Source organism: Carassius auratus, chromosome 2 (assembly GCF_003368295.1).
Source record: "Carassius auratus strain Wakin chromosome 2, ASM336829v1, whole genome shotgun sequence".
Lineage (NCBI taxonomy): Eukaryota > Metazoa > Chordata > Actinopteri > Cypriniformes > Cyprinidae > Carassius > Carassius auratus.
The window spans coordinates 3,101,938-3,114,650 of NC_039244.1; the positions used below are offsets into that span (position 1 = coordinate 3,101,938).

General features: G+C 33.7%; 1 protein-coding gene across 1 annotated transcript in view; it reads left to right on the forward strand.

Moving 5' to 3' along the window:
- The window catches only part of LOC113112612 (potassium/sodium hyperpolarization-activated cyclic nucleotide-gated channel 2-like), a 47,082-nt gene that overhangs the window by 7,639 nt on the left and 26,730 nt on the right, over positions 1-12,713 (forward strand). The window contains exon 4 of the mRNA XM_026278336.1: positions 9,831-9,992. Coding sequence (XP_026134121.1) covers positions 9,831-9,992 — 162 coding nt within the window. The remainder of the gene's footprint in view (positions 1-9,830; positions 9,993-12,713) is intronic.

Sequence of the window (12,713 nt, forward strand, 5' to 3'; positions counted from 1 at the left end):
TGACATAAAATTATAAAAATTATTAAATAAGTCACAATTATGATATAGAAATTAAAACAGTCGATATTTGTTATAATTATGAATTTTACAGTTAATTCCACGATTTCAGCTTTACTTTTAATTATTATTTTTTTTAATCTCATGAGAAATTACTTCTATGTCATAACGTGCCACATTTGATTTTCAGTGTAAATCATAATTATTATTTACCAAAGCATGACTTTTTTCTTATCTGGCTAAAATATGCATCCATGGTTAAATCATCTTAATATTTAAAACATTATTTACACTACAAGTACACAATGTTTTAACGAATGTGGTTTGCTTCTGCATCAGCTCCGGCGTGAACTCTGCATGCTCTGTACAATATCTGACTGAAATATGAACACGAGTGGAGGGTTATTCTCCTGGCAGACACAAATAGACTGTGGATGTTTAGACACGCTTAATAGAAACCGGGGATGTGAAGGGTGCGGAGATGTGCCAGTCCCAGTTGTGCCAAAACCACTCCGATATTGCTCTTGTATTCCTTTAATGGAGTTTTCAGTTAAGCTTTGTTTAAAGTTGCAATGAAACAGCATAGTGACAGATCTTTTTCTGTATTATGATGTACACCTGACCTGAGTGTATTTTTGCATAAGATAAAAAAAAGAAAAAAAAAAGTGTTGGGTGGGGACTTGGTTCTAATGCATCAGTAGTTGATTGGGTGTTGAGATGTGGGCGTGGCACTCATCAGATGAATGTGAGCAGGGGCGGGGTTTAAGATTAACTAAACAGAGGAGCTCCAGTTATGACATTTTGATTAAACATTACAAGGTCAAAGCATTGATGAATTGCACGGATTAATTGTTCATAACAGGTAACATGCATTTAGAAAATCTACTTTAAGGATCAGCTTTGTCACATATTTTCCTTAGGAGAAATAAATGTATAATTATTTATTTTTGACATATTTAAACATTCAGCAAAAGTACAGAGCAGCATTTTTTTTGTCTTTTGATGAGATATCTGTGAGTTCTGTGACCTTTAATTGAAGACTTTAGATTCTTGGTGCGCTGGGCTCTTTTTCTTATGATAAATATCTGAGAAACAAAAGTATCTCATTTAATCTGATGAAATGTCCAGGAGAAACAGTTGATATTACAGAAATGTTGTTTCTGTTGTATGGGTGCAGAGCCCTGCTGAGAGCAGATGGGGACTTTAACACTGATTAATTGATCACAAACGTGTTGATGGTTGTCTTGTCTAAGGCTAGACAGACTTAAACGCTTTTCTGACGGCTCTTTGAAACAGTTCAGTCACACTTTTGTCTCTAATTAAAACTGCGTGTCAAAGCCTCCGTCAGTCAATGAGTTTCTGAATCGCTGTGGATGAGCTCTTGTCTGGACATCACTGTGTTTGGGAAATAAGTTGACGTGATTTCTGCAATGATGTTGTTGACAATATATAATTAAGCAACATTTAAACTGCCTCAAGTTGACAAAGTAGCACTTAAAGTGGACAGTCTCTTCTGAGAAAATAAATCAAAGTTATTGATTCATCTTGGATTTACAACGTTTTTTTGAGCAACAAAATTTTACTGTTATTTTTTTAAGTTCTGTGTATTGATTTAAGACCCTATTTTGTTTGTATCATAACATCTCAAAAAATCTCTGTGAGTGTCGTTTGTGTGTTTTAAATTGTTTTCATAAAATTGTACGACCATTAAAAAATATGAGGCTAGTAAAATACAGTATATTTATTTTTTACTTTTTACTTTTATTCAGCAAAAGATGCAAATACATGTAAAGACATTTATAATGTATAAAAATATATATTCCTGTGTCAAATAAATGCTTTTTTTATTTTATTTTTTTACTTTCTATTCATCAAAGAATCCTGAAAAATAAAAATTAATGTTTCAAATCAAATCCACAATTCAGAGCCATCAAATTCAGGTTTGATCACAGGAATAAACAATTTTTTAATTATTATTATTATTTTTATTTAACAAAGTATTCATATAGAAAACATTTAGTTTATATTGCAATAATATTTCACTCTATTGCTGTTTTTATTTGATGTATTTTCATCAAATAAATGCAGCCTTGCCGAGAGTAACGTTTAAAATGTGTTCCTATAGTGAAAATTACTATTTGTACTAATTAAGAAATATGTATATTTGCTCCACTATATCATTCAGTCATCATAGAAACTTTCACAAAATAAAGATCTCAACCTATAAATTAATTTGTTTCAAGACAAATAGTAAGGTCTTAATTAACAGTGACTCCTCAGTGCCATTTAAATCCCTTAACAATTTACTTAATTAACACTTATTATGCTTCCAGTATGATAATCAGCTACCCATTTAAAAAGGATCAAGGGTCTTTCGCTTTGGGTTATTTGGGGTTACCACTGATGTGAGTTTAAATGTTCCCAGAGGTAATGCATTTTATTTGAACAGGAAAATAGTTTGTTCATTAAACACAAACACAAACTCCTGTTGTTCATTAATAACTCCCTCCAGATCGAACAGAATAACCCCAGGTCTAGAGCACTGATGTACGATAGCTATCTTTATATTATTACAGTAAAAAAAAACGAGAACGAGCGCTTTCCATTTATACGCCCAGAAATGAGAGATAATATAACAATATGACATTTCTCAAGGTTGTTTTTTGTACTTCTGCTTTAATGTCCGTGTCATTTATTTGTCTCTTTGACTGTTGTGTGTTTTTCTTTAAAGATCACCTTTCAAATCACTGTTGTATGTTGATGAGTTACATCGGGTTTCGTAGAAATATCGAAATTGCTATTTCATTTGTTTTACTGTACAAGAGTGACCGTTACTCTTGAATGCATTTCTATGTTACGAGTTTTAATTTCTGCCAAAAAAAAAAAAAAAAAAATTACAAGGAGAACAACAAAAAAAAAAAAACGCTCCAGAGGCCTGTAAAGAACTAATTTCTACTATGTACAAAAAACAGTGCTTTGTTTTTATAGGGGACGTCCCATTCAATATGCACACTTCATATGAAACCATTTTGCTGTGGCGTTTTGGAGATATGGGGCATTATTAGAGGGCTATAAGGATCCCAAACACAAACTGACCATTACTTAATAGAAATGGGGTCTTTAAAGCCCTCTAAAGTGTTATAATGTCCCATATCTCGAAAACACTGTATTAACATGTTTTCAAATGGGGTGTGCATATAGAATGGGATGTCTCCTATAAAAGCTGACCATTCTTTTCTTCTACTTATGAGAAATGGGTCTTTATAGTCTTTTAAAGTGCAATACCGTCCCATATCTCAAAAACGCTGCAGTACTATGAGGTGTGCATATACAATGGGACGTCCTGTATAAGAACTGATACCTGGTTTTCTCTGCTTATTAGAAATTCAGTCTTTATAGCCCTAAAAGCATAACAATGTGCCATATCTTGAAAAATGCTGGGGTTTTTGAACCCCGTCATTGGGTCAAATATGGACTAACCCAACCATTGGGTTAAAATTTACATAAAATCTTTAACCAAGTTGGGTTAGTCCAAATTTGACCCAAAGTTGGGTTAAAATAGCCCAGCATTTTTTAGAGTGGAAAATTCTGCAGTACTGTGGTTTCATATGAGGTATGTTTATACTGGGACGCCCCATATAGAAACGGGTCTTTATAGTCCTCTATATTGTAATAATGTCCCATATCTCAAACTCTGCAGTGAAATGGTTTCACACAGGTGAGCATATTGAATGGATTACCCCCTAAACAAATGAAAAAGCAATTCAGGTACAGTATTTAGAAAGTTTAAATACTTAACTATGTCTGTTTTCTATGAATCCTGCTGTAACTCATCTCTTTGTATTCACAACACGCTTGAAAAAACAACTCAATGCAATCTACAAACATGAAGCGCACCGTTCCTGCAAATGACCTCCTTTTACAAAACAAGTTATCTAGATAATTTAGCCTTGAATGTAAAAATGTTTGTTTTTTCCTATAGCAATCAAAAAGCGCCTACAAACAGAGCTCATTAATTAAACCTTAAAAACCCTGAGTCTCATTACAGGTTCTTCAGGTCAATGTTTGGGTTTCTAAATAAAAAAACCAAAAGTTATTTGTGGAAATGATTATTTTAGTGGATTTTATTAATATTATTATTACGTTACACATTTATTTTGGAAATGCTGTACTGTCAGTTTTTAATTAGTTAAGTAAGGGATAATGTACATCCAGCCAGTTGTTATCTAAGCAATAAATGATTTAAGACAAAAATCTTTTAAAATCTTACCAGTTTGTTAGTTATCTTATTAAATAATGTCGCGACTGACCAATCAGAATCAAGCATTCCACTGTCCTGTGTAATAACAACAATTAATGCAGCATACATCATAAATTAATCATGATCAACAATTTGTACAGTATTGATTTCACAAATCTATTATTGTTCATTTTTATTTAATGTTCATTCGTAATGCTTTAATGTTAATTTATACTTGAAATGTAACCGCTTGAAATGTAAAAAATGTATTCGTCTATGCACAAACTATTATACATATAATTAATAAATGCTGTAGAATGTAATGATACCTAATACATTACCTAATGTTAATAGAAACATATTGTAAAGTGCTTTTCCCCTTCCTATTTCCTAATAGCGAAGTGTGTAATTTTTGTGTCTCTAGTGGCACCAAGCTGAATTGCAAAAATAATCACTTCATTTAATGGAAGCAGAAATGTTTTCAAAATTATAAATGTTTCTACTTTCACTTTTGTTTAATTTAATTTGTCCCTAATTAATAAAAGTAATAATTTCTTAACATGTCATATAGTTTATAGCTATACAACTTTTTTTCTTTTTTTTTTTCAATCAGCATTTTATTATTTCCTAGATTTAATTTCTTTATGTTGTTTTTTGCCATCTCAGTTGCTTGTAAATAAAGGTTCGGTGTTGATTAGACATCTAATTCAGCGTTATGCCACAGAACCTTGCTGTAATTATATTATCTTTATGATTATTCGTTCCGAGCGCTGTTTTCTTTCACTTGGAAGAGCTTCTTAATACACTGAGATTTTTGAGTCAGATAAGCTCAAACAGAAACATGAAGCTGTTGCATCAGTAAGCATTTAGAATAGATTTGTTGTTATACCAAACCAACCGAGTCACTCTGTGCACGTGAAGAAGGCACACAAAGACAAGCAATGGCTTTTTATTACAGTAGATGAATGTTAAAATGAAAGAAACACAGCTTGATCAGTCCAAGAGCTGCCCATTCAGACAGGTTTGTAAAATGACCAACTCTTTGTTTTGGTTTTATTCCTCATTTAGATACAAGGTCTTAATTGATGATGCCCCAGTGATGGACTGGTGTTGAAGTATTTGGTCTGCCAACAGTTTTAGAGAAACAGACACCTAAAAAATGCCAGACAGTGCATGCAAACATGTTTGAAAGTTAGGGGTTGTTTTTGAACTCTCTTCTGCTCACCAATGTATTTGATCAAACAATAAAAATAGCAAAAATATGAAATGTTATTTCAGTTTAAAAAAAAAAGTTTTATATTGTAATATATCATGAAATGTAATACACCATGTATTTTCAGCATCATTACTCCGGTCTTCAGTGTCACATGATTCTTCAGAAATCATTATAATATACTGATTTACTGCTCAAGAAACATTTCTGATTATTAGCAATTCTTATTTGTAACATTATAAATGTGTTTACTCTTGCTTTTTACAAATATAATGCATCCTTGCTAAATAAAAGTATTAATTTCTTTTAAAAGGTCAGACCCCAGACTTTTAAAAGCCAGTGTAACAAAGCAGAACGTGGTCATTGACAGCTAGTTAGTTTGATGCACTGCAGCAGGACTGAGTTCTGCATCCTGCTTTACAGGAAGTAAAGCTCCTCTGCGCTCCAGCAAATCCCAGCTGTCCTCATGGAAACCAGATACGGGATCCTAATGGGAGCCAATCTCTTAGTTAGCGTTTGCACTGAAAACCGGCTCAAGAAATTGAGTTTTACAGAGTGAATGAACAAATCATCAGCTAAATCCCAGACAAAGCAGAGGCACAAACAATTAAAGTTAACTCTATAAAACTGGATTCTTTTGTGTTCTATTTAGTAAATGAGTTCTGATCAGTACTGGTCAGATGTTTGGAAACATAATGGGTCTCATTCATGAAACATTCGTAAATATATGAGTAAATATCTGAGTGATTTGCGCGTAAAGAGAACTTCCCGAAAACTCTTCTCCTGATTCACAAAAACTTCGTAAACGTCAGATGTGATAGTGAAATGTGTGTGTGTGTTAATGAATTCCAATCAGTCGTAAATGGGACGCGCGTGCACGCTCACTCTCAATTACCATAAATCACGCCCATTAAATCCGACTGACAACTATATATGAGCATCATATTACCAAACAAAGGATTTCAACATGTCTTCTCAAAAGCGACTGAAAAAGAAACATTTCTCAGCTGCAAAAATTGAAGTTTTATTATCAGAAGTTCATTCAAAACGCCACATTTAATTTTCAAGCGTACTAGTGGCGTATGAGGTCCTAAAAAAAGAAGTTTGGAAGCATATTACAGATCCTATTACTGGTTCTCATAATAAAAGTTAAAAGAAAAACCTTATGTAATTAATATATATAATATTTTTTTTCAAAATGCTGTGTAAATATGTACCCGATTAAGGTGAATTAAAATGCAGCCGTATTAATGAGCAAAACGTTCAGACGTTAAACGCACTATTTACGCGTGGCTGGGAGCAGGTGTAGATTTCTTTCGTACCAACTAACATTTGGAAAATACGAACGTTTTAATGAATCCGAAAATTTACGCCAAAACCACTTTACACGCGATTTACACAAAAATTCGTTCTGCTCGTGTTTCATGAATGAGACCCAATGATTTTAAATGTTTTTAATGAAGACTCTTCTGCTCACCAAGGATGCGTTTATGTGCTCTAAAATACAGAAAAACACCAAAAAAATGTGAAATATTATTACATTTTAATGTAGCTGTTTTCTATTTAAATATATTTCAAAATGTGATTTATTCCTGTGACGCAAAGCTGAATTTTCAGCATTCTTCAGTGTCACATGATCCTTTAGAAATCATTCTAATATGGGTTTTGTATATTAGTAAACTCACGCAATAATACACTAGCTGATTAACCTGATCCAAAGCTTTCTATTCAGATTATTAAAAGCTTAATGATGTTTCATGTCATGTGATTTATGGAGGCATATGTTGAGTTGGAGGTGTGTAGTGAGTGTCTGGCTGTGTAGTTGTCTGCTGACTGATGGGAAGCGTTGGGCAGTAACAAATGTCCAGTGTGCGATGGTCATTTGATGTGGAAGATATTTGATGAGGCTCATTAATCATGTTAGGTTTTCAGGGCCTGAGTCGATGTTTCTACAAAGAGCAGGTCAATAGAAAAGCCTTCTGAAGGATCCCTGAACGCAATCCAGGAGCTGTGTTTGTGTTCATCAGTGTCGAGGAATGTTACTTTTAAGTTATGAGTTATATTATTGCATGACCAATAATGTCAACTTGTTCCTTTTATTTCGTATTTTACTTGACTCGACTTGCCTTTATGCAAAAAGCTACATTGCAAGTCTATACATGATATATTTGTTGTCATTGTCTAACAGACAAAATGTTGTTTTATTCATTTTGTTATTTTTATTTATAATACAATTTATTTTATTTTGATGGAAAAGCATATTGCAGGTCTATACATCATCATTTGTTGCCGCTGACAAACAGACTTTTTTTCATGCATAACCACTAACACTAGCAAACACATTTGCAAAATGGTATTACTTGATAACAAAGATTAAATCGTAGAAGCAAATTTCTAGATTCTGTCTCATTTGTTTATCCACTTTGATATTCTGTAGAGCATAGATGAAATATCTGCTTCAGGAAACAGGAAGAGAGAGGGATGAGAAGGAGACCTTTGGGTACATTTCAGCATGCACAGAGGTCTGATTAGCTACTTGCAAAGTATCTTTCTCTTTCCACAAAGTAAACCCTGGAGGTTTCATGGGTAGCTTCTGTTGGGCTTTATACAAACCCCCTGGACAACCAAGTGCCAGAGAGTCTAATCTAAAAATCTACTGAACAAACACTGTAATATACGGAGGAAATATGAGTAAGGCAAAGATAAACTCACTTTTATGTTTATATATAATAGCACATTTTAAACAACAAATATTTACCAAAGTTCTTTACACTGGTACTTTACTCTTTTCTCTCTCTCTCTCTCTCTCTCTCTCTCTCTCACTCACACACACACACACACACACACACACACACACACACACACACACACACACTCTCACTCACTCACTCTCTCACACACACACACACACACACACACACACACACACACACACACACACACACTCTCTCTCTCTCTCTCACTCACTCTCACACACACACACACACACACACACACACAGATGCCAGGCTCCTCCACCACTCGGTCAGTTCTAGCACTCACTCCTGCACCAGATTAATCCTCAATCAACACATATAAGCACACACCTAGTCTTATTGGGCAGCGGACTGATCTCAGCGTTTTCATGTTATACTCCAAAGCTCCTATCTCCAGTGTTTGCCCAGCTCCTGTGTCCTTGTGTTGCCCCAGTCTGTCTCCGTCGTGTATATACTCTTACCTGGACTCCCTTCAACATCTAGCCGAGGTGTGTGCTCCTCACTAACTCTGTTCTCTGTTCCGTCTGTTCTTCCGTGTCCAAGATTTCTTATCAGTCTGCAAGGCAGTACGAGTCTTATTTCAGTATTCATCCATTCATCCTGTGCTAAATCAACTCCACTTACCTCCATCTGTTGTTTACATATTGCTGCAATTAATTATTTAAACAGCTATCTGTCAACCTGAGTTATTTTATTATTATTTTTTATTCTGCACCCCTTGCAGAATAATTTCAGCAATTTTGTTTGTCTTGTGGACTAAATGTAAACAAATATTTTATGTAAAAAAAAAAAAAAAACCCCATCTTACTCGGGACAGTATTAAATTAAAAATAACATGCATTTTGTATGATCTCTCTTATTTTGTTAACAACTCACATTTCACAGATTCTGCAAGGGGTTCACAAACTTTCAAGTGGCACTGTGTATATATATATGTCATGTGGTATATAACATTAAAGTATAATCATAAACCTTAAATTCAGTTTGATAAATTTCTTGTTTTTTGTAATATACCTGCCATACAATTGTCAATTTCTATATTGTCATTCCTTACCTACATATTTGTTTATATATATATATATATATATATATATATATATATATATATATATATATATACATATATATATTTTTTTTTATTCTTTTATTATGTGTTTTTTGTTCTGTCGCTGTTATTCTGTTGCACTGCGGAGCTTCTATCATGAAAACAAATTTCTCATATGTGTAAACATACCTAATGCATCACGATTAATAATGAACAATGGTTTTTACAGCATTTATTAATGGTTTAATTTGTAGTAACCTAGGTTAATTCATATTAACTAGTTTTATTATTGAATTTATAATTTCTATTAATATTTAGCATATGTAGAAATTAATATTAACTTATTGCCAAATGCATGAACGGATGTTTATAAAACATTGTAAGATGTTGTAATACGGTATATATACTGTATATATATATATATATATATATATATATATATATATATATATATGTTATATGTCTCCAGTGGCCACAAATGGAATTGCAAAAAAAAAAACTGTTCTCAGACACACGCGTTTGTATTTTTGAAATATCACAGGCTTCTTCAAATGTCGTGTTGTGATTCCCCCCCTGCAGATCTTCCACATGACGTATGACCTGGCGAGCGCAGTGATGCGGATTATTAACCTGATAGCGATGATGCTGTTGCTGTGTCACTGGGACGGGTGTCTGCAGTTTCTGGTGCCCATGCTGCAGGACTTCCCCTCCGACTGCTGGGTCTCCCTCAACAAGATGGTGGTATGTTTTTAACTTTCCATTTTTATGTTTTCACGAATGCACGACTGTCTGCCAGGCCGACTCGGTGTGTACCACGAAACAATCCTGCACCCTGCAATGCTAATATTATAAAAATTGGTTCACAAACCGAATATCCAAGTAGGGTAATAGAATTGAATGAAACTGAATTACATTAACCTGAATCTATTTGCTGATTTTACCTGAGTTTTATTGACCAGATAAATGAAGATTCAGATATTGTCTGCTACATTCAATAACGTTTATCCTTTCAGGATTAAATTTGTCTACATCCTGCACAAGAAGAAGACTTTATTTCTCAGAGGTTGTTCTTTAATAGCTCGGGAGACTTAATGTTTTCAGTTTTTGTGTTAAGTGGCTGTCACGGTAAAAATATAGAGAGATACTTCAACTCAGATCATTGATTGAGTTCATATTGACTCTAGAGGAGACACTTGAGATTACAGGAGGCTTTCTTTCAGGAGACAAACGTTTAAGAAGCAGGAGACTTTAAGAAAATTCTCTTGTTGCCTAGAAAAGCAATTGAAGTATTTGAGATTTCATTTTTTAGACATTATGTTTAAGATATAATGTATCTGAAAACCTGAGCACATTTTGAGACATTGTTGAAATCTCATCTGAAACTCTAGAGGAGATATGTGTGAGGTTACTGAAGGTTTTCTTTAAGACGGATACATCTGAAAAGGAGACGACTTCGGAAAAGTCACAATTTGTGCTCCATTTAAACTCATTGTTATCTAGGAGAAACAATTGAGGTTAACATTTTTCGAGATTATGTTTAACCTCTGTATTGTTCTGCAAATCTGAGCACAGTTTGAGACATTGTTGAGATCTCTTCTGAAGCTCTAGAGGAGACAATTGAGATTATTGGAGTCTTTTTCTTCAGAGAAACATCCTAGAAACATTTCTTTCTCCATTTAATCTTGACTAGCAGAAACTATAGAGGTATTTGAATTTTTAGACATTATGCTTGAGATATAAATGTATGTGGAAGTCTGAGCACAGTTTGAGACATTGTTGAGATCTCTTCTGAAAGAGGAGACACATCTGAGAACCAGAATATTCCCAATTTGTTCTACATTTATTCACATTGCTGTCTAGGAAAAGCAATGGCGGTATCTGAGATATTACATTTGAGATCTAACATATCTGTAAATCTGAGCACAGTTTGAGACATTGTTGAGATTTTGAAACTAGTGGACATACATGAGAAATTACTTTTTTTCTCGGGAAACATCTGAGAATATATCAAATAGATCTCGTTTGTGATTCTTTTCTGTGACAGACAGTGAGGACTTCATCAGAGTATAATATCGGTTAAATGATTTTCCCATGTTTCTGTGTTTTCTTTGAGTTTTTTGTCTTCTTTCATTGAGTTTTCCACACTTTCCTCTCTACTGAAGTGTGTGATGAAACTATATGAGTAAGTGTGTTGTTGCTCGGCTCTGGGCTGTTTGGTGTAGATGAGATGAGACGGGGTGATGGCAGTGGACATAAAAGTGTGTGTGTGTGTGTGTGTGTGTAAACGTTCAGGTTTAGAGATGTGCCAAAGCAGCTGTGCTCTTTGTACATCTCTCAAACAAACATGAAAGAACCAGACACCAGACACACACTCAAACACAAACCCCTGATACAAAAACATTTGGATGGTTCGCACGAAAATGAAAATTCAGCTGCTGTATATTCACTCTTATGTCGTTCTGACCCCATATGCTCTTCTTTTTTTTTTTACACAAAAGCTGATCTTAAAGAGTTCAGCTTCTTAAAGTTAATGTACTGTAAGTGTACATATAATCTCTTCAACCACATGTTCTCAAAACCCCCTGCAAACACATGGAAGAAAATCCTATATCAGCAAACCTGAATGTGCAACAAGTTTTATTGAGCCTATCAAATTAAAATAATTATGTATCAATTGTAAAATGATTATTTCAGAAATAATTATTCTTAATTGCCCATTTTTCTAAAATAGCATTTAAATATTTAGCAAAAATAATATTGGTACTCTGTATTCATACTTTTTTTTTTTTTTTTTTTTTTTTTTTAATATTTCAAATATTTCCCATACTTGACATTGGAAATGAATGACTTGCAGTCAATTTTACTCTGGTCTTTTTGTTTGAGATAGTCTAAAGATATGTATCAATAAGTATATAGGCTCAAATTGTAATGCATGCTGACGTTAAGATTTCATAATTACATTTTTATAGTGTTCTAGTTGATGTGATGCTGATATCAGTTTGTTTGTTGTGTTGTGTAATGGACGTTATTGCTGTTGTTTTCACTCAGTCTCTGTTGGTACTGAAGGTTTGTGATGATGTCACACGTCCCTCTGGAGATCAGAGAACGAGTGAAAGATAGAGAGAATGTAAGATGGCAGAGAGGGCAGAAAGAGAGGAGAATTACATAAACCGATGCAGGAGGAAAGAGCAGTTTCACATCCGTAGTGTAAGGTCACAGTTAAAATGCATTAGAAATGGCACAATGCAATTTATTAACACTTACATTTTTTTTCTAATAGAATGCTTAAAATAGAATAAAAATTACATTTAAGAATCACTCTTAAAATGGAAAAGACACTATTTCATTACATGACCTTTATTAGTTAAACATATTTTTATTCATGTCATTCAGTGTAATATTAAGTGAAAAAGTTCAATGTGAAAAAAGACTCGAGGTCTGTGTGAATTAAGCTTATGCTGT